Source organism: Hemicordylus capensis, chromosome 6 (genome assembly GCF_027244095.1).
Source record: "Hemicordylus capensis ecotype Gifberg chromosome 6, rHemCap1.1.pri, whole genome shotgun sequence".
Taxonomy (NCBI): domain Eukaryota; kingdom Metazoa; phylum Chordata; class Lepidosauria; order Squamata; family Cordylidae; genus Hemicordylus; species Hemicordylus capensis.
In genome coordinates, this window is record NC_069662.1 from 22,998,922 (window position 1) to 23,021,789 (window position 22,868).

Sequence of the window (22,868 nt, forward strand, 5' to 3'; positions counted from 1 at the left end):
AAAGTTGGAGGTGCCACCGATATCTTCTCCAGACCGAAAGTATCGGTACTTTGAAGTTGTGCGCCATTCTAGCCATTTCATAGCTCTATATCTAAATGTTTAGGAACATAGGAAGCTGCCATATACTGAGTCAGACCATTGGTCTATCTAGCTTAGTATTGTCTTCACAGACTGGCAGCGGCTTCCAAGGTTGCAGGCAGGAGTCTCTCTCAGCCCTATCTTGGAGAAGCCAGGGAGGGAACTTGGAAGCATGCAGATGCTCTTCCTAGAACAGCCCCATCCCCTGAGGGGAATATTTTACGGTGCTCACGCTTCTAGTCTCCCATTCATATGCAACCATGGCGGACCCTGCTTTGCTAAGGGGATAAGTCATGCTTGCTGCCACAATATTCGCTTTTTCAGCAAAGAGGATGGAATATGTCTTTCCACTATTATGTCTTTTATGAGCGATTCCCTGACAGATAAATTATAATCTAATATGCGACTCGCGCAGAAAATAGAGTTGGAATGCTGCGCGAAGTTGTCAGTCGCTCTGATCTTGGGCAACTGCGCAGGCACGAACCCAGCAGAGGGGCTCGAAAGAGGATCACGAATAGGATCCAAAGTGCCCTCTACAAAGATGGCGGTGAGGGCTTCCCTCCACTCGCACCGCCAATATGGCGCCTACAATTCGCTGCTGAGGTTCTTCGCGCCAGCAACAATGATGGCGGTGGGGATAGGTAGTTTATGAAGAGAGACGCAAATAGGCCAGGAAGTGACGTTTTGTTTTTCCGGAAGTTGCTGTTAGGGAGAATGGAGTCGGGGGGCTGCAGGGTGAGGAGTCCTCTGCCCCTTTGGGGTAGGGCTGATCAGTTTTTTGGGAGCAGGGCTGAGGTGAAAGGGGAGGAAAAGAGCTATGTCTTAGGGGAAGGGTAGAATTCTGCCCCAAGAGCAGAGGGAAGGGCGTGTCACACTCTGTACATGCTTCGGGAAGCTGTCCGCCGCGTGGGTAGCTTGTTTTTCCTGAGTTGTTGAAGGGTTGGGGAGAAAAGTCATCTGATCACTACTTTGAGTGGGGTGGGGTTTGCTTCCAGTAGTTTTAAAATATTCCTTACTCTGTTTCACGGTTATAGCCCTGCCATATTTCATTTCATGTATTTATTTATCATATTTTTATATTGCCTGTATTGTGCATTTCTAGGTGGTGTACAACATTTGGCTTGGTGTGGCCGAGAGACTCTGATAATATATTTCAGCCCTATTGATTTGAAAATGAAGTCTAGATTTCACTGCTCATAACCACATTTGGAGAAACATTGAGGCTGGGGCTGGTGTAAGCCTTTTTTCTGTGTTGACCTTCCATTTTCTTCCAACTTGCTTCAGATTGCATTTGAGAAGGATGGTGTCTATCTACACACCAGTGCCAAGCGTCACCCTGACCAGGACTCCCTCATACCAGGGGTTATCCGCATAATTGAGAAGGTGGGTTGAGATTGGTGTTTAACAGGGGTTGAAAGGGTGCTTTGGTGGAACCAGTGAGGAGTGTTGGTTAGCCAGGATGAGAAACTGCCTGGACTGCATGTTGTGGGGTTTTTTTTAACAAGATTGCCTCGTTTCTTTTATTCAGGGCTCAGACACATGGCTACAATGGACACCTGTGGAGGAATCTTCAGATGGTGCTCAGATCACTTACACCAAGAAGGTAAGACATAAACATTCTTTCCTGCTGTGGATTCTCTGCCTATGTTTGTTAGTCTAGATCAGGATTCGACAAGCTTCAGGTTTGTGGAATCTGTTCTGCTTTCTGGACTGGAAACAGTTCTCTCTGTGGTGAACAGAGGCCTGCTTGGAAAGAGTGGAGTAGGGATGTTAAACTCTTGGGGAAGTTGAACATATGAAATTACCTTGTTCTGAGTCAGAGCATCTGGTCTGGTACTCTTTTCTTTGACTGGAAGTATGTCTGACCAGAAAATCTAGGTGAGGAAAGAGTACCTTTCCTAACCCTGCTACCTAAGATGTAGAGCCTTTGGAGTCAGGTGGTAAGCAGGCAAGCAAGCAAACAAATTAAGATCTTTTTAGCTGATGATGCCAGGGATGGAACCAAGACTTAAATATATGGCATGTGCTTACCACTGAGTAGGGATGTGCACGGAGCCGGTGACGGCTGGTTCGGCAGTTGGTGGGTACCTTTAAGGAGCAGGGAGGGTGCTTAAAAACAGTCCCACGGGATGGCAGCATACCTCCTTGCTGCCCCAGTGCACATCGGACTGGAAGTGCGCATACATGTGTGCAATGTGTGCGCATGTGCACTAGGCACTTCTGGTCCAACACACACTGGGGCAGCAAGGAGGTACACTGCTGACTTGCAGGACCGTTTTTAAGCACAGCGCCAGTTGGGGGAAACACGGTGAAGTGGGGAGAGCACCCTCCCTGCTCCTTAAAGGTACCCCCCCCACACACACCGTTGAACTGCCAGACCTTCGAACCGGTTTGGAGGTCTGTAAAAGGGCCTCCAAACTGGTTCTTGCACATCCTACTACTGAGCTGTAGCTCCTGTGTAAGTACTTTAGGGCAGTAATGTTCGTTGTTCTTCAAATACGGGCCACTTTGGCAAAAAAGCTTCGGTGTGAAAGCTACTTCCCACTGTGCTGGCCTTTGCACAGTACTGCACTTTTCTTAGTGCTGGGAGGGATGGCGCCTTCTCTTAAGAGCTCTAGGAGGAAGGCACTGGGAAGGGTTCCACACCCTAGCACACTCTGCATGCCCTCTTGGATGGTGCAGGGACCCAAGAGATCTCTGTTTCCCTTAAAGGAGCCCCCTGACGTTGAGCAGAGTGCAGCACTGCATAGTGAGAATGGTCGCCTCCCTATGGTGCCAGAGGGGAGTATTCAGCTTCAGCTGAAATGTTGCACAGGCCAAATGAACAATTAGTCAGGGAGACACACTTAGGGTTGATGTGGGTTGCAGCTGGCCCCCAGGCCTTTCAATGGAGAACACTATTCTAGGGCAAAAATACACAAGGAAATGTTCATAAAAGCAGACTGCATTTGGGGCTTCTCTAAGGACTATGGCAGGGAGGTACTTCTGTATTGTTCCCACATTCTGTATGCGGAGTACACTCACCACTTACAAAGCGGTGCATGTGAGGATATCCCAGAGTTTTCCTCTGCTCTGCACTCTAGGAAGTAGTCCCTCTGATCTGATGTGTAGAGAGCGGCATTCTGTGATGGGACTGAGCAGACTCTGATCTGGACATGCTAATTCGGAGGAGTATGTCTTTCTCTTTAAAGATACTTCTGCTCCTTTCTCACTGAAATCCTCTCAGTACAAGAGTTGAAAGCTTTGTTAAACTGAAGTAACCACTTTGTGTTAGGGATGTGCACAGAACCGGTTCGGAGGCCTTTTTGGGCCCCCGAACCGGTTCGGATGACCGGCAGTTCCACCGATTCGAAAGCGTTTGTGTGTGTTGACTTTAAGGGCGGGGGAGGGTGCGCTTAACCCCTCCCTCCGCTTTTCCCCTCCAGCACTCCATTGCAAGCTGGTCCAGCGGGGCAGCAGCGTATCTCCCTGCCGCCCCGTCTGCTCCTTGGACCAGAAGCAAGCAGAAGTACCTGGCACACGTGCGCATGCATGGAGGTACACTGCTGCCCCGCTGGACCAGTTTGCAATGGAGTGCCAGTGGGGGAAAAGCAGAGGGAGGGGTAAGTGCACCCTCGCCCTTAAAGTCAACCCCCCCCCACCGCCTTCGAACTTCCCCCACCCAATTCCGTGCACATCCCTACTTTGTGTGAGCATAGCTTTAGGGAATCTGATGAGATGTAAAGAAACAAACAGGTTCTCAGGCCTCAATTAGGAACATAGGAAGCTGCCTTGTACTCTGTCAGAAGCTGTCTTATACTGAATCAGACCATTGTTCCATCTAGCTCAGTCTTGTCTGCACTGATTGACAGTGGCTCTTCAGGCAGGAGTGTTTCCCAGTCCTACCTGGAGATGCCAGGAAGTGAACTTGAGACCTTCTGCATGCAGAGCAGATGCTCTGCCACTGAGCTATGGCCCCATCCCCAAATCCTTGCTTTCTGTTCACCAGGACCCCGTGGGCTGCCAGACCGATGAAGAAATCTTTGATCCGGGGTATGAACCAGACTGGGCTGTGATCAGTACAGTGGGAACCCGATCGCAGGTCCAAGAGGAAACAAACGGTAACCAAAAAGGGGCTGCTCCTTGGTTAGTGGTAATGCTGCAATAAAGGATACAAGAAAAGTAGGGGAAACTGGGGGTTATGGGATACTCTCTGAGAGAAAAGGGTTCTCCAACAGCAGTTTTGGTTTGACTTGTTTTTTCCGCAGCAGCTTCTGGGCCAAAGTCACCAATCCCACGCACTCAGTGGGCCTTCTCCCTCAGCTTGTCTGAGCTGAAGTCTATCCGCAAGAGTAAGCCAGGTCTGGGCTGGTCATACCTCATCTTCATTACCAAAGACGGGATCTCCATTCAGGCCCTGCACTTCCACCGTGGGGGCACCAAGGCCCTTCTCAAAGCGCTTTGCAAATACGTTATCTTAGCCACGTGAGTGAGACTTAAATTAATATCAAAACATGTACGTAATTCCATACAAAAGGGAACAAGGAAGAGGGGTAGAGGTCAAGCCTGCTATGGAAGCCCTATGATCACCTTGATCATATTCGTCACCGTATTCGTATCACCTAACCTTAAAAGTTGAGGATGCTGCTGGTGTTACTCAAGACTGGGGTAGCCATTTTGTACCAGCCTGGGGTGGAGAGGGGGAAGGGTCCCTTTGCATCCTCAAAAGCATCTTCTTCAGCCAGTTTGCATGTGGAGAGAAATATTATCCAAAGCGAAGACCACTTTGTGCCACCAACTTCATTGAGCAACTTTTGAGGCCCATATGAACCTACCAGGGTCCTCCATTCTACATCTCAGGCCCTACTTGCAGCCTCACTGTTGACTGAGATCCAGTTGGCGAGGACTAGAGACAGGGCCTTTTCAGTTGCCATTCTCCACCCACCAAGTCCAGCTTATATTTTTATTAAATTTATATATCTTTCTTAATTTTATTGGAAATGGAGCCCTCTCGAGCCCCTGCGCCATCTTGGAAGGCATGCACAGAGTGCTGGGAAGTGTAGCCCTTCTTAGTGCTTACCCCATAGAGCTCTTACGAGAGGGCTCTCTCCCTTAAAGGGCCTTCCCAGCACTGAGAAAAGCACAGTCCTGTGCACAGGCCAGCACAGTGGGGAATGACTCTCACATGGATGGGTTTTTGCCAGAGTGGCCCCCACTTTGGAAATCGTGAAGATGGCTGCTCTGCTACACCACTGTACTAAATGCTTTTCTCTCCTTGCAGTTCCCCTAAAGATTCCCGTCTCTACCTGGTTTACACACACGACTCCTATGCTCTCTCCCACTCCTTTGATGAGCTTCAGCTCTTTGATGACAACTCTTCCAACCTTGTGTCGGTGAGGCTCTTCCCCAAACGGCCCCACAGTTGTGCAGAGAGAGGACTAAGAAGTTGGTTCCCGTGCATTAGACTGTGGAGAGGAGTTAGCAGCCAGTGATCTGGGTCCTGTGCCCAGGGAAGGATCTAATGGGGGTTGGGAAGCAGATGGGATGGGTTTCATGGGGAAGGGCAGGAGCTATCAACAAGGACACTTGTTCTCTGTGGGGGTAGTGTCGGTTAAACTAGGGAGTTCCAGGACCTGGATTCCTAGGTTCTTTTGGAGAGAAGTTGGATTATTTTTATTTTTACATTTATTTATTTTTTACATTTACATCCTGCTCTTCCTCCAAGGAGCCCAGAGTGGTGTACTACATACTTGAGTTTCTCCTCATAGCAACCCTGTGAGGTAGGTTAGGCTGAGAGAGAAGTGACTGGCCCACAGTCAGCCAGCAAGTCTCACGGCTGAATGGGGATTTGAACTCGGGTCTCCCTGGTCCTAGTCCAGCACTCTAACCACTACACTACGCTGACGGAGGGGCAGGGAGGCTGAAAGGCTGAGGTGCCCCTGGGTGTGTGTTCTCTTAAAAAAAACCACACACACAGAGAAGGGTTTGTGTCTGTTTAGGGTAGTATTGGAGCCACACTTCTGGGTTCTGTGGCAGAGGAAGAAGGTCTGATACACTGTTTGCTTTATTTTATTTAAAACACTTCTACTCTGCCTTTCTGTTTAAAATGAACAAATAACTTCCAAGACGGCTTCCAAATTAAAAATTATGGCTGTGCTTCAGGCATTTTGAAGCCAATTAATTTGTAGCAAGCTCCAAATTAATGCTGTGGAGGGACAGCCCACCCCCAACAACACTTTGGTTCCAGGGTGGGCTTCTCACTGTAACTAGAGGTTAATGCTGGCCAGGACACAGCAAAGTCACACCTCTTATTCCAGTGAAAAGCCCCGCTTGGGGCCAGAAACAAGAGGTATTATGCAGGGGAGGTCGTGGGGGGAGTGCCCACTCCCCACGGTATAGAGAAGTTGCTACAAATTAATCGGCATCACAACATCCAATGCACACAATGTATCACAACATCCAAAATCCTATATGAATATATTTTCTTTAACTGTATTAATCTACAAAACAGTAAGAACTGCGCAGCAGGTAAACTAAGCAGCTAAATACAACAGAATGACAGTATCCTGCTGAAGCATTTTAAAAGGCCTGATCAATAAAAAGGTTTTTGCTCAGGGCTTAAAAGCCATTAAGTTACATGCTAGGTAAACCTCTCTGGGGAGAGCATTCTGTGGGTGGATGCCAAAGTGGAAAGTACCCTTTTCCCCAGTCACCAGCCGCCTGATTTCTAATGGCAGAGCATCTGGAAAAGAGCCTCACGTTGTCATACTAGTTGAGCAGGTTTGCTGGGGAGGAGGCAACCCTTCTGATATCTGAGACCCCAGCTCTATGTTAGATGGAGCTAGGAAATTTGCTGCCTAGATGACAGACACAGGCCTTTGATACTTGGGAATCCATGCAAAGCGTGTATGTGGGGAAGATGCATGATTATCCTTCAGGATTTGTATCTACATGTACATTGCTGGAAACTGTAATTCATTTATTTGCTAATTTAACTTAAAGGTAAAAGTAAAGCGTGCCACTGAGTCGGTGTTGACTCCTGGCGCCCACAGAGCCCTGTGGTTGACTTTGGTAGAATACAGGAGGGGTTTACCATTGCCTCGTCCTGTGCAGTATGAGATGATGCCTTTCAGCATCTTCCTATCTCATTGCTGCCCGATATAGGTGTTTCCCATAGTCTGGGAAACATACCAGCAGGGATTCAAATTGGCAACCTCTGGCATGCTAGTCAAATCATTTCCCTGCTGCGCCATTAGGTGGCTAATTTAACTTAACAATTTAAATTAACTACCCTGCAAAAATGGAGTTTTGCAGGTATCTGGTTCCTGGATAGTGGTGGTAACTGAGAGAATATTAGTTCATTGAAATACTGTTAATTTGCTGGCAGTCGAATGCTGCGCTGGTTTTTTCTTCGATTTTGTCAGTAGCGGGTATCTTATTAGATCGGGGCTTCACAGTTTCAGCCCTCCTGCCGATGTTGGATTACAGCTCCCATCATTCCTGACTATTGACCACTGTGGCTGGGGATGATGGGAGTTGTAGTTTGACAGCAGCTGGAGGGCCAAAGTTGTGTAGCCCAGTATTTGGTTGTCTCGTGCAAGGGTAGGCAGCCCTGGCTCTCCAGCTCTGTGTGAGCTCCAACTCCCATCATTCCCAGCCACAATAAATTGTGGCTGGGGAGGGTAGAAGTTTTATTTCCACAACAGCTGGAGAGCCAAGGCTGCCTGTCCCAGTCTAGTGTGTGTCACAGTTAACTTGCATAATTGGAGATACCATTTCCCCCCTTTGTGAATATGTGTATTGGTATTTGAAATTGTGTGTGTGTGTGTGTATGTGTGTAATATGGAATATCATCCAAGACTGGGTGGCATGGCTTGCATCCCAGCTCTGCGCAGTCCTGCAGAAGCAACAGTTTGTGGGTCCGTCGCCTGCCACAGACACCACCAGTGTTCCCAGTAACAGGGATTCCCAGATGTCATTGACTACAACTCCCATAATCAGCGAAAGGCCGTTGCAGCTGGGGAGGCTGGGAGTTGTAGTCAAGGACATCTGGAATCCCGACTACTGGGAGCACTGGACATCACACAACACTAAGCTATGGGGGAGCCCTCTGACCAACAAGCCGCCTCCTCACACGTATATCTGACACCACACAGTGGAAAGCACGGCCTAAAACATTCTGTGGCCTTTGTTTTGTTTCCTTCCCTTCCCTCTCCCGTAGCGATTCCTCCAGGATCCTTATGCTGCCACCTTTGGGGGCTTCTCCAAAGTCACCAACTTCTTCCGTGGGGCTCTGCATCACGAGGAGGGAGCCACCCAGCATTCCCATGGGGACCCAGCTGCTGCCGGCAATTTGGAGGATGAGACGGGCTTTGAAGTCATCACCTGTGTGAGTGTTGCAGCACATGGAGGGTGGGAGGGGAGCTGGCCTTGCGGCAGTGAGCATGAATGGTCCCCTTTGTTAAGCAGGGTCTGCTCTGGTTTGCATTTGGATGGGTGACTAAGCTCTTCCCTTGAGGGTATGGGACCGTAGCTCAGTGGTAGAGCATCTGCTTGTGTGCAGAAGGCCCCAGGTTCACTCGCATCTCCAAGTAGGGCTGAGAGAGAGAGAGAGAGAGAGACTCCTGCCTGAGGTGTTGAAGAAGCCACTGCCAGCCAGTGTAGACAATAGTGAGCTAGATGGATCCACGGTCTGCCTTCGTATAAGGCAGCTTCCTGTGTTCCTAGGAATGGCAGTGAGTCAGGCGCCTCTGTGGAAGCAGCGGTCTCCCTTTCCCACACCCAGCCCACCTGTGCTTTCCATCCAACTGCACTTGAGGTGACCGTGTTGAAGGCAGAGTTGCTAGTGAGAAAAATGGAGACTGCTGAAGAGAAGACTAGGAAGAGTAGCCTTGACCCCCTTCTGCATCAGGCAAGGAGGAAGTTGTCCTGAGGTCTGTATGAAGAAGACAGCAGGTCCACCGTGACACTGAAATATTAACGTCATACACTTGGTTGGTTGGTTCATGGAGTGTCTGTGAGCAGGACTGGGCATCTACCACTCTCATTTCTCATTCTGCAGTCATGGTCTTCCTTGAAGGCAGGTGACTGAAGAAGTGATTCCTGAGAACTAGCAGGCCAGAAAGAGAGCTTAGAAATCTCTCTGGAATCAGCCTTTGTTCCAGGAACGTTCTTCAGAAGCCTATCAGGCTCCAAGATTAGCAGAGACAAATTAGTTTCTCTGCTCTTAACTGATCTTTCCCTGCAACAAGGAGCAGCAGAGGAGAGTTGGACACATTTTGGACTTGTGTGGGGCCACGTCTCACTTAAATTGAGATGCCCAGGAACGTCCCCTAGAATCCTCTGCAACATTTAGGAGTTTCATAGCAGGCACACAAGCATACATGAGGGTGGAAAGAGTTCCTGAGAGTAGCAAATCTTTTCAGTGTCATTGGCCTCTTGCATCCCATTCTAGGACAGGGAACACTTTCCTCATCACCTTTTTAGCCTACTTTCCTAAGGAAAGTAAGCTTATGAGATCACCCAGCTTTTTCTCTGTGTGTCTATGTGTGTGTGTCCATGTCCCCCTCTATCAACTTTGCAATGCCTGGGCCGATTTGAACCAAATTTGGTACAGTAGTAGGGACATATATGGATATCTCAATGGTGTCGTTTGTGATGATGTCATCCACCTCAGTTAAAGATGGCAGATGTGTGAATGTTTGAAGCTGAAGTGGGCTAATTGTGAAGATGGGAATTATTAATTAGGATTATAGTGAAAGGAAAGTAGGCAGATTTGTTCTTATGAGAATGTCTTCTTTTCTCTTTCTTCTCTCCTTCTCCCCACCCTCACTCCTGGAGGAGCTTCCCTCCTTGCCTGTAACAACTCCTGTCAACTCACTTTCTCTTGGTTGCCGGCAGCAGGCACGGTTGAGCGAGCGGCCGTCAGTCCAGCGGGAGGCCCCTGTCACAGAACAAGAGTGGGAGCAGCACCTAGCGCCTGACGGGCACGTGGAGGACCCCAGTGGGCTACGCAGGAGGATCTTTGCTGGGGTAAGCCCCACATAGAAGAAGGGGAGTTAGGGAGAGATGCCGTTGCCATTTGTAGCTGGAGGCAAGAGACGGGGATGAGGGTGGCAATATATTTGGGGGAAAGGGGTGAGTGGGGTGTGCAGGAACTTTGTTAGTCTTCTACCCAAGATTTAATCCCAGGTTTGACCGTGTGGGAGCATTCCTCTCTGATGCATAACCTGCTAAATCTTTCTCTCCCCCCCCCCACCATTTTTTACTTCGTCCAGGGTCTAAATATGTCATTGCGCAAGGAAGCCTGGAAATACCTCTTGGGTTATTATTCCTGGGACAATACCAATGAGGAGAACAAGGCGCAAGTGAGGCGGAAAACGTAAGGCTGGGTCAAAATTATGGGGAAGCAGCTTCTCCAAGGAGCATTAGAATGGGGATTTGAGATGGGATGATTAGTCTGTGGATCAAGATGCGAGGCATGAACTTTGACGTCTTCCATCAGCAACTTGTTATGCTTTTCTCAGGGATGAGTATTTCCGTATGAAGCTGCAGTGGAAGTCAGTCAGTGAGGAACAGGAACAGCGGAACTCCTTGCTGCGTGGCTACCGCAGCCTGATTGGTCAGTATGAGAGACGTTTTTTGCTCTTGCTTGGTCAATCATTTTAGTCACCTCCTTTTCACCAAATGTATTGCCGATTCATTTTGCTCCTTTCCCACACTTTACAGTGTAAATTGGCCCATGTAGAGCGGCATATGGGTAATAATAAGTTTTCAGCGGCAACAAACACTAAGTCAGTACATAAGACGAGTCCGTTACCTTCCAGTTCTCCCAGTAAAGAGTCTAATTGCCATAGCAAGATCAACAGTTTCATAGTGAAATTCTTTCAGAACTTCTGGCTGTGTATAGGGCTAGGAGAGACTTCTGCCTGTAATCTTGGAGAGGCCACTGCCAGTTTGTGTAGGCAATACTGAGCTAGATGGATTAGTGGTCTGACTCAGTATAAGGCAGCTTCCAGTGTTCCTTTGGAGTAATTGAAGCGGTTGTTTATTTCAGGCTGACAGCAGCTCCCAAAGCTTTTGGCCAGTCCAAGCTCTCCTACCTGAGATCCTGAAACTGGAAATGCCAGGGATTAAACCTGGGACCTTATGTGCTGAAAGTGTGTTTTCTGCCATTGAATTGATCACTCCTGGAACTCTTTCCTAGGATAATTGTCTTGCTGATTTGCTTTATGCTGCTTTTTTAACGCATTTGTGGCTTCTTCTTCTTGTTGTTCTACATTGCTTTGGGTGTCCTTCATTAGGTTTTTATAAAGTCCATGTGTATATCTGCTTGCCTTTGCAGAAAGGGACGTCAGCCGCACGGATAGGAACAACAAATTCTATGAGGGCAGTGAGAACCCTGGCTTGGTGCTCCTTAATGATGTGCTGATGACCTACTGCATGTACAACTTTGACCTAGGTGAGTCTGAGGGTGGGGTGGGGATCAGACTGGCAGGGGAACATGGTACACAGGTAGGTCTAGTCAGGGATGGCCCTTTCATGAGGCAAGGTGAGGCAGTCGCCTCAGGTGGCAGACTATTGGGGCGCCCACAAGGTGGTAAAGTGTCCCCGGCCACTGCTCTCTCAGAACAGCTCTCTGGAACCAATCTGTCCCTTGCAGATTTGTCAAGGAGCGCCTCCTCATGCTTCTTGCAAGAAGAGAAGGCTGCCAGCAACCTTCCCTTCTCCCCACACCCCAGGCACTTTCAAAGCTTACAAGGGCTAGTTTTGAAAGGGGGCTGGCCCCCATCAGGGTCATAGGGCAAGGCAACATTTTACACCTCACTTCAGGCACTGTAATTCCTTGGGCTTCCCCTGAGACTGGTACCTGCTTGGCTTAAGAAGGCCCCTTAACTGTCACCGCACCGTTCCATCCATGTGGCCTCTTAAGGCAGCTAACAATAACCATCCCTAAGAAACAGAAAAGATACATCATTATCAGAAGTAAGACAACAAGCAGGGAAATTCACAACCAGAAACAAATCCCCATAAGGGAAGCAGGGTTGGTTGCCACCCAGGTCAAAAGCATTCTGGAGTAACAGTATCTTGGTATCTGGAAGGGAGGGAACCAGGAACCCTTTGGACAAGCCAAATGCCACTGCTAAGAAAGGTCCATCTCACTATGTCCCCTGCTATGCATCTGTAGGTGGTTGGGTACAGAGCAGGGCCTCTAATGAAGCCCTTCTGGATCAGGCCCAAGGCTCATCCAGTTCAGCATCCTGTTTCACACACTGGCCCCTGAAAAGCCCACAAGCAAGAGGCTAGGACATGCCCTCTCTCTTGCTGTTGCTCCCCTGCAACTGGTATTTAGAGGCTACTTCCCTCTGAGGCTGGAGGTGGCCTATAGAAATATTATAGTATTTCTGTGTATCTTTAATTATTCTATAGATCTAAGCATGTGAGTGGGTTTGTAGGTATGGCTAGTGTGGGCGGTGCTGCATTGGAATTTGCCCTTTTGCTCTTTGCCCTTGCTAACTTGGCAAAGAGGGACCTTTTAACATGGTGATTCTCTTTATTTAGCAGGGGGAGAGTAACTGGCCCTATCCAGCCCCAGCACAGTACCTCCAGTGACTGCTGCTGGTGTCTATCTTATGTTTCTTTTAGATTGTGAGTCCTTTGGGGACAGGGATCCATCTTATCTTATTTATTTATTATTTCTCTCTGTAAACCGCCCTGAGCCATTTTTGGAAGGGCGCTATATAAATTGAATAAAACAACAACATCATCATCATCATCATCATCATCATCATTATTATTATTATTATTATTATTATTATTATTATTATTTTATTTTAAAAAATAAAATAAACAACCCCGAGTCTCTTGGCCCATCACATTAGATTCTGGAGTGTAACCCATTTCTGCTGTTCCTTGCCAGGTTGGAGTTGAAACATCCTGCCTCCAACCTAGTATGACCCCATTGGAGAGAGCCAAGATGGCAGTGCCGGGTCTTGGTAGATAGTTCCCTTAATGGGGCTAGGCCCTGGCAGTTGCCTGATCTTTCCAGCCTCTGGTGCCAGCTATGAGCAAAAGGGCATTATATGCTACTAGCCGACCCGCACAGAGCATCTGTGTGCTCTTTGGGGCCAGCGGTTCTCCCCTCCCTCCCGCCTCACTCTCTTGCCTGCCCTCCCTCCTCCCCCTGTCCAACTCCGCAGCCGGGTGCTCCACCACTGCCTGGCCTCTGCAGCCGGGCCCACCACCGCTTGTCACCGCGCTGGGCCGCCACTTGCCTCCTGGGTGCGCCTCAGCCAATCAGGCGCCTCTGCCACCCAGCCAATCAGCTGAGCTCTGGGACGCACATTTTAAGGCACACCCAGGAGAATTAATAATATAGAAGATGCTGTGTATACCCTGAAAACACCTGTCCCCTCTGTTTTCAAGCTTCTTTCCACAGTCATTAGGGCTAGAAACTTGCTTTTGAGATTCTAAACCTGAAAATGAATATTTTTATATTCTTAGATTATGAGATTCTTAGCATATTGAATTGTGGTGGTGGCTGTTAAACCAAGGATCAGTACAATGAAATTATAATTCATCTTGAGTCACTTGTTTTTAGACCTCCATCTCCTCCTCCCTTTCCCATATGAATACTCCCCACAAATCAATCAAAATAAAATACATATGTTTATAAGGAATAATTGGTATAGACACATTTATACCCTTGAGTAAACATAAACTCATAGGAACACAGGAAGCTGCTTTATCCCAAGTCAGACCATTGGTCCATCTTGCTCAGTTTTGTCTACACTGGCAGTGGCTCTCCAAGGTCTCAGGCAGGAGCCTCTCCCTGGAGATCCCAGGGATTGAACCTGAGACCTTCTGCATGCAAAGCCAAATGCTCTTCCACTGAGCTATGGCCCCATCCCAATTATATGTATGCATGCACGCACACACTTACACGATGGAGGTGTGTGGTGGGGAGGAGGTGAAGCCCACAACATCGATCTCTCTCCATCCTCATGAATGCTAGATAAGGCAGTCAAAGTGCAAATGGGGAGCACATTCAATCCAGGCAGGTCCTGCAAACCTGCCCAACTATGGAGAGATGTCCTGGGAATCCACGAAGAATTTCCTAGGTCTCCTGACACCCCAACCCTTGCCAGTCTCTTCATTCTGTCTCTTGTCATGGTGATCAGCAGTGTCTTAGAAGAACAGGAAAGGAGCTTGATAAGCCTAGAACTAGAGGTATTGGATTTGAATTTGAAAAAATATAAGTAACTTCATCTTTTTTGCTTGCCTGCGTAGGTTATGTCCAAGGCATGAGTGACCTCCTGTCCCCCATTCTCTACATCACTCAGAATGAAGTGGATGCCTTCTGGTGCTTCTGTGGCTTCATGGAGCTAGTGGTGAGCTTGCTCTGTTCTGGGAGAAGATCTTGCCCCCATATGATAGGCAGGGTGGGAGCTGGCAGTGGCTGAAATGTCATCCAGGGCATCCCATCCGGTGATTAAAATTTCTGGGGAAGCCCAAGAGAGCACCAGTTAAGGACTTCTTCTGTCAACTTGTTCATTCTCATTTTCTGTGTTCAGCACCGCAATTTTGAGGAAAGCCAGGAGTCCATGAAGCGACAGCTGTCCCAGCTCACCTTGCTGCTCAGAGTGCTGGATCCCCCACTCTGTGACTTTCTAGGTACTTCTGAGGAGCTGCCAAACCCTGGGCGCCTTACGATTAAGATGGGCCTCTCGGAGAGGGACTGAACTCCTATAAAAATATATTACAGGCAAACCTCCGGTATCCATGAGGGTTCCATTCTTCACTACAACCTCGGATAACAGAACCGCTAATATTGAGGCATTGAGTCAGTGGGACTCACGGGGTTAGGTTCCTGGAGGCTCCAGAAACCTAACCCCCTATTTGGCTATTAAAAATAGCAAAAAAGGGCCCTCAGAGTTGGGGGAGGGGTGCCCTACCATGCTCCCAGCAATGCCCCCCCCGTCCCAAATCCAGCTTTTCCCCACAAAAAATCGTGGGTTTTAAAATTTTGTTTTACATAAAAACATAGCTCTCCTTGAAGTGGTGGCCATAAATGTCCTCACAGGTCATTTCCGGCCACCCCAAACCCGTGGATACATGGAATTAACCCTTTGCAAACCTTCCCACCCCCTCATGTATTCTGTGGTTGGATGTCAGTTACCCAACTACGAATGTTGGCTCTGCGAATGGCGAGGTTCACCTGCATAAGTTTTTATAATGGGGTATTTTAACATGAGATGAAAATAGATGATTTTTGAGCCCGTGATTCGTCTGGGGCTCCTTTCCTTATTCTTAATTTATTTTAGCCTCTGATTAACTCTTTGAGAGTTTAAAGAAAGCAAAACTGAAGCAAGTTAGGTGTCTCTTAATATCATGAATTACTGATGGCATTAAAAAATCCCTTGCTGATCTCTGCCTTGTTATGTTGCTTCTCCCAGACTCAAAGGAATCTGGCACCTTATGCTTCTGTTTCCGGTGGATCTTGATCTGGTTCAAAAGGGAATTTGCCTTCTCTGAAATTCTTCAGCTGTGGGAGGTGAGACTGGGTTGGATGGATGTTTTCTGACTTGAATACTGATTTGAGATCGAAGAGCTGGTCTTGTGGTAGCAAGCATGACTTGTCCCCTTAGCTAAGCAGGGTCTACCTTGGTTGCATATGAATGGGAGACTAGAAGTGTGAGCTCTGTAAGATATTCCCCACAGGGGATGGAGCTGCTCTCAGGGGAAGAGCAGACGGTTTCAAGTTCCCTCCCTGGCAGCATCTCCAAGATAGGGCTGAGAGAGATTCCTGCCTGCAACCTTGGAGAAGCCGCTGCCAGTCTGTGAAGACAATACTGAGCTAGATAGACCTATGGTCTGATTCGGTATATGGCAGCTTCCTATGTTTCTAAATATAAGGTGTGTAATGATGGTTTTCAGTGTTTGGTAGCAGTGGGGGAGAGGTATAGGCAGTAAACAGAGTGAGAAGTAGTTTAAAAAAAATTCTCGATTGCAGTGTGGGGTTCAACTAGTTCTGGGGATGAAAATCAAGAGTACTCCTTCAGTCATTGGGCTGGAAGATACCCAATGGATCATTTAATCCAGAAGTGCACAACCCATATAAGCATATGAAGCATGGCACTGACCTTTGCTTCTAAGCTCGATACTGTCCCTTCTGACTGGAGGAGAGCTGGTCTTGTGGTAAGCAGGGTCCACCCTGGTTGCATATGAATGGGCAACTACATGTGTGAGCACTGTAAGATATTTCCCTCAGGGGATGGAGCTGCTCTGGGAAGAACAGAAGGTTCCACATTCTCTCTCTGGCTTCTCCAAAATAGGGCTGAGAGAGATTCCTGCCTGCAGCCTTGGAGAGGCTGCTGCCAGTCTGTATAGACAATACTGAGCTAGATGGGCCTAGGGTCTGACTCAGTATATGGCAGCTTCCTATGTTCCTAAACTACTTTCCAAGGTCTTAAGGCAGAGGTGCCTTTTCCAGCCTTGCTATCCTAGATTATTTTAACTGGAGATGCTGGGAATTGAACCCGAGACCATGTAAAGCAGGTGCTGTGGCCACTTAGCTACATGGCCCCTCTCACTATTACATCCTAGCCTTCCTCTAACACAGTCAGTGCTGCGCAGTTCCCAGGCAGACTCTCATCCGGGCACTGGTCTGGCCTAGACCTGCTTCGCTTCAGCAAAATAACTGCATCACATGCCTGGTCGCTTTAGATTTAGTGCTGGACTAAATTTCCCCTAAAATTCATAAATCTGCTGCTGCTGCCCTCTGCTAAATTATCGAGCAGCATAGGCTCATAACCATGATCAGGAGCAGTGTTTCTTCTAAGGCGTGTATGTGCGCTCACGTGTATTTTGATGTCTGCTCAGTTAATTTTAGATCCCACTCAGGTTGAATCAGGAAGGTCCCAGTCTGAATACAGGTGTGCATACACTGCCTTGATATGGCCTCCCAGAACAAAACTCATTCCACGCACAGATGAAAAAAAATTAGAGAGAACACGGATCAAGAGCAGTTGCTTCAGTTCAGAGATCTAATTGGGCTGCCGAGGTAGGACTCCACCAGTTTCTAACTGCCCAACTCTCCCAAAGGGCTCACATAGCCTTTCTTAGTCACATGGCTGAAAGGACAAAGGTGTTAATTCACATGGAATGAGATAAGCCTGGAGGAATCTCCCCACACACCACCCCAAGATCAGGTTTACTTCACCACGAAGTTCAGATTTTTAATACACACAGAGAACATAAGCTTGCAGGCGGAGAGATGGAAGGCAAAATGTGGTTTCTAATTTAATACTTGCCCAAGGTGGACTTGGGCAGTTTTATGACTTGTGGTGATGTTGGATTACAACTCCCATCATCCCCAGTCATGATGGACAAAGACCACTGGCTGGGGGTGATGGGAGTTGTAGTCCAGCAACATCTAGGGACCTGAGGTTGGGGACCCCTGAACTATAGCAAGGGACGGGTATTCTTGGACTTAGAAATTTTAAGTCCTGCTTTGTCTCTTCAGCAGGAAAGTGCATTGTGGAATTCAGTGAGCCTGACTCTTGCTATTAAAGACCACTTACAACAGTAGTAGTTGTTTTTATATGGAAATGTGACTATGGCAGGGTGAGTTCACGCTTATACTAGCCAACCAATGCACATCATGTGTTTGCTAGTGTTTTAGGACTCTGGCTCATGCAGGCACAGATGTGACTGAGGATTAACAGGAACAACTCACTGAAGTGTTTTCCTAACTCCTGTGACATGGGCTTCTGGCGCCCTTCCTCATCCTTAACTGCATCTTTGCTCCCCTTCTTGCCCCACCATCCCAGGTGCTATGGACAGGATTGCCTTGCCCCAATTTCCACCTGCTGGTGGCTTGTGGGATCTTGGATGCAGAGAGACAAGCTCTAATGAACTCGGGCTTTGGTTTTAATGAGATCCTCAAGGTAAGAACCATGGAGCTGTTATCTCACATGTATGTGTATGCATGCATTGGTAGTCTGCGTAGACTTGTGCCATTCACAGTTCAGCTTTCCAAAAAGAAACGGAATAATCTTTGGAATCCTCATGTTTATGCATCCCACTTGCTTCTGAAAATGTGTGGTCCCTATTTGAGGCCCAGAAACCAAAATGGGGAAGAGCTGCTTATTGTCCATCACTTCAGGTCCTCCTCCGTGGTTCCTGCCATTTTCTTTGGTCTAGCTCCCGTGCCACAGCATACAGCTAGTTCGTGCACTCCTGTATCACCTTCTGGAATGTGACATGCCTGCAGAATGCTTTGAAACTAGGAGGCCATAGTTACTATTCATTTGATTAAGAAGCAACGCTTATTTTCCACAGCACAGGTCCCAATCCCATGAGCCTCTAACCTTCGCCCTCTGCCTCTACACACGTATTGTCATCTCTAATAGCCCCTAACCAGCTTTACATAATGTGTTCTGACTGTGATACTTGAATTATTCCAGTTGCAGCATTCTTTTACATCTTACCCTGAAGATATAGGCAGAACTCCCAGAATGCATCAGAGCTTTGCAGAAGCTGCTATAATCCACCCTTTGTCACAGGCTCTGCTCCCTTTTTAAAAAGAGATGTACATTTCTATTTGTGTACCTTTCTCTCCCTTTGCTCCCCGCACCCCGCACTTTCCCCACTGTACCATTCACGAGGCTGTCTTACTTTCTGTGTCTCTGACTTTACTCAGCACATCAATGAGCTCACCATGAAGATGAGTGTGGAAGACATTTTATGCCGGGCGGAGGCAATCTACAGGCAGCTGGCCGCTACTCCGGTGAGTCCTCCTCAGGCCGGTAAGGACCCCTCTGTGTCTCAGGCCTGGTCTACGTATGCAGCAGAATGTGATGGGCTTACTATTTCAGTCTGCAGGTGGGGAAATACCACTTTCGAATACTACTCTGTGTCCAAAAGTCCTTACAAACAGAAAACTAGGACACTGGGAAGAGAGAGGTTCAGACTCAGTCTGTTGCCCTGAATTCCTCTTTAGAGGGAGTTTGTAACATAGGGAGGGAAGCACTGAAAAAAATGGCACCCCTTCGCTTGCCCTCTGAAGTGGTACAGTCCTCTCTACCACCCCGACATTCTACTCCCTCATCCTGCTGCATGTCCAGCAATGTGTTGCCTAAATAATCGAGTGCTTTTTTAGTCCATTAAGAAGGCTTTTAATAGGCTATTCTAGCCATTTAATCAGAGGATGGAGTCCTAAAATCTTAAGAATGAGGACTCCATGGGTTCCCCACATGCCTCTTTTCTGCCCCCTGAACAGCTTAGGTCCTCCAACCTAAACATTTTGTGAAGATTAAGAGTGAGAAAAGATAGTGCAGATCACTGTTCGAGGTTCCAGTGACCAGAGGCGAAATGTCTTGTAAGCAGCACATTTTGCCTTGAAATTAAAAGAGGGGAGAAATATAGGGCAGACGTGTGCAGTTGCTTTTCTGTTCATTGTTGTCTTGCTGAGCTGACCTGATTCAAAACATCCTCCTTTGGCGGGTGAAAGTCACTCCTGTGTAGTCCAGCAGCTTATGAAAGCTAGAACCACGGGACAGAGAGTCAAAACTTCCTATGCTGGCATGGTCTTCCTGGGCAACAGTGCCGTGGGAAACAACCACATCACATCAGTGCCATGCTTTCCCAGTTTCTATGCACTAGAATGTTTTTTAGGTATTTTGGGACTGCTTACTCTCCGCTGAATTTACCCACCGGACTAGATTGGCTGGGAGGGCTATGCCCTATTTGGACACATCTCCCGAGGCTCGTTGGTTGAGCACAAGAGGCAGGAGGGCCCTTCTCAGTGATTGCCCCGAGGCTATGGAACTTGCTCATGGTTGAGATCTGCGTGGCTCCCTCTCCCCCAGCCTTTTGAAGGAAATTGACGACTGCCCTTTTTAATCCAGACTTTTGGCCAATGCGTGGCCCCCGGCTGTCTTTGTACGTAGCTGTGTTTGTTTTGTTCAGATGGTTTCTTTTCTTCTTCTTCAAGGTTTATGATGCTTTTATTAGTAATATAAGTAAAAATAGAAAGGGTTACATATCTGACAGTCATACATGATTACAGACAAGAATATATCCATCTTAAAAACCTCCTCTTTATGCAAGATACAAATAGTAATTTTGTGTGTGTGTGTGTGTGTGTGTGTGTGTGTGTGTGTGTGTGTGTGTGTGTGTGTGTATATAACTATAGAGTAAGAAATGTTATCATGGGCCTCAGTCTAACCATCATAAAATTTCAAGCCTCTGAACCAATTGAGCATCCAGCAATTAAACAATATGAAGGCGGGGGGGTACGAACAGAAAAAACATATACATGAATATTATACTTCAGCAAAACACCCACAGTGTTCCGCAGTAAGGGTCCCCTCCCATACCCACAAGCTCAGAGAAAATATTATTCAGATGGTTTCAATCTTCTTGTTACCTGCCATGAGGTTTTAGGACCAAGGGTGGTATAAAACTATAAACAATACAGACAAATACATATACACGACTGAAGCAGCCATGGGATCAAGCCACACCACAACAGGGATGTGTTTTGAATCTGGCCTCGGGTTGGTGCCGGAGAGAAAAGCGCTCGTCATCAGACTCCTCTTTTTCTCCCCACCTTCCTAGGACCTACCCCGCAACGTCCAGGAATTGCTGGGCCTCTCTGAGGGCAGATCTCCAACCCCAAGCACTGACACGGCCAGCTCCCCGCAGCCCCTGTCGCCCAGCCAGGCCCAGGAGATGGAGCTCACGGACAGTGTTTCCCCAAGCCAGCCAGACAGCAGCATTGAGATCCTGCCTACTGAGGAGGCCTCCACCTCTCAGAGTCTGTCTCCTTGAAAACCTGTCATCAACGCCACCATCCTCCTTCTTAACACAAGCACTTTAACCAGGGCAGGGTGAGGGCTGGGACTGAGGTGGAGAGGGGGTTTGGTGGGGTGGGGTCGTGTTCTTACCAGAAGTGGCTGTAGGAACGCCCTCCAAAGGCATCGGGCTTGGGGGCAGCTTGTCCTTCCAGATTTCCCTGCGCTAGGGATGTTGCTATCAAGAGTTGCCAGGGCTTGGGATGCATTGTGTGCCTTCCCCATGATTCACTGGGGCAAGGCCACCTTTCTTAGAACACTCTAGAATTCACCTTAACTTCCTGGGATGCACAGAGATGAAAGGGAGCAAGTTCATGATTGTCGTGCAGTTCTCTTCTACTTTGGGTTCTGAGGTGTTCCAGCAGAAGCTCCTAGAGACAGCCCGCCTCCCGCCTCTCATCGCCTGTTTTGTGATACTAAACTCTTCAGCGCCTTTTAAGGAAAGGAGAGAGGGGACCTTGCTTTAACCTCAGATTTGCACGTGGGGTTAAGGCTGGATTTGCCTCCATCTCTTCTGCACTCTCCTCAGTATTTCTCAGCAGCAAACTGATGGCAATGTTGTTGTCCTTCTTCTTCCCCTTCAGGCTGCTATCGAAGCCTCTGCCTGAACCCTTATAAGATAGGAAACCCAAGTATTGGCTTAAGATAAAAATGAGGGACAGTCACTGGAAGTGGGGGCTGGTGGTTTGAGTTGGTAGAGAGTTCTCTTTGAGGGAAATCTTGGAGACAACAGCAACAGAGACTAAAAGCCGGGGCTCTTGGGTTCATTGCTATTTTGTTCGGCAATCCATGTTCACATGGTTCATTGTCTGTCCCTTAGATGGAAGACCGACTCAGTCTATGCTTGCCCTGTCCCTTGTAGTGAGTGGCTATGAACCGACAGCAATAAGGAGGGGGAAAGGATGTTGGGCTTTGTCCTTCTGTGCCTCTCTTGCCTAGTGAGCCTGTGGATTCAATGCCTCTTGTGTGTGTGCATACACACTCTTTTGCCCCACTCCTCTCCATTGAACTGCGTCCTCTCAGCTCTTACCTTAGCTTCTCTGTTTCCTTTGTAATGTGTATTAAAAATGTAGTATCCATTGGTTAGCAAGTTGGCTGGTTGGTTGTTAAATATATGAAAAACTGCTTAGCTTGAGCTACTCATGTTGGCTGGGCTGAGCCTGGAGAGATGAGAAATGAAGAGTTAATGCTTGAAAGATGTCTCCTTTTCTTCCCATAATGCTCCGGCATATGGACACAACTCCCACAATAAGTACAGGTAAGTAAGTAAAACTTTATTTCGGTCGTAGACCAGCAATACACAACTCCCACAGTGCACAGCTTACATCTACATTGTACCTTTTAAAAACCAGTTTGACCATGGGTTCTCCCAAGGAGCCCTGGGGACTTGGAAGTACTGCTCTTTCTCCCAAGAGTTCCCAGGGTTCCTGAAAAGGGAGCCATGGTAGTTTTAACCCAATTGTTTAGAAGATAGATCTAAACATTCTTTGTTGTTCCTAATGCTGCCTTCTCCAGTTGCACCCCAGACAAGGCAACTAGTGCTTATCTTGCACCCAGAGCAGTGAGTGAAGCAATTATATTGCTCTCTTGCAGTTGGACTGGGGTGGTGCAAATTTTTTCCAGCCTCAGCCCTAGCCTGCCGAGCTTCTCCGGTGGGCTTTCAGCTGCAAACCTGTCTGACACTGCTGGTTTGTTTTTTTATGGGGGGAGGAAGTGGGGAGAAGAGATGACAAACTAGGAGCCTTGGGTTTTATGAGAGGGATGGAAATCTCCAGCAAGAAGTGGGACTCCTCCTAATTTCTCCAGGCAAGAGCTGAGTGGGTTAGAAATGGGAGCTGGGCCTTCTGTGTTTGCCCAGTAGGAATAGTGATGGATTAGAAAAGCGTGAGAACACAGAAGGGGGCAACTCGGGCATAGCTACCATTCAGTGAGTGGGGGGACCAATGTCCATTG

The 22,868-nt window shown here is 47.9% G+C and overlaps 1 protein-coding gene across 6 annotated transcripts; it reads left to right on the forward strand.

The window, feature by feature from the left end:
- The first annotated feature begins 733 nt into the window (after positions 1-733).
- On the forward strand, positions 734-21,994 carry TBC1D17 (TBC1 domain family member 17). Of its 6 annotated transcripts, none has more exons than XM_053265539.1 (17): positions 734-813; positions 1,363-1,461; positions 1,607-1,681; positions 4,067-4,178; positions 4,326-4,542; positions 5,339-5,450; positions 8,279-8,446; positions 9,958-10,089; positions 10,335-10,438; positions 10,584-10,678; positions 11,402-11,518; positions 14,347-14,447; positions 14,631-14,730; positions 15,513-15,610; positions 17,889-18,005; positions 18,761-18,847; positions 20,680-21,994. In XM_053265539.1, exons 1-17 carry the CDS (start codon positions 793-795, stop codon positions 20,890-20,892), a joined length of 1,968 nt encoding a protein of 655 aa, XP_053121514.1. In that variant the 5' UTR covers positions 734-792; the 3' UTR covers positions 20,893-21,994. The 6 variants fall into 6 exon arrangements, with proteins under 6 accessions (XP_053121514.1, XP_053121518.1, XP_053121513.1 ...); XM_053265543.1 differs by having other exon boundaries at positions 4,329-4,542; XM_053265538.1 differs by lacking the exon at positions 734-813 and adding an exon at positions 849-984.
- The last annotated feature ends 874 nt before the right edge of the window (positions 21,995-22,868 follow it).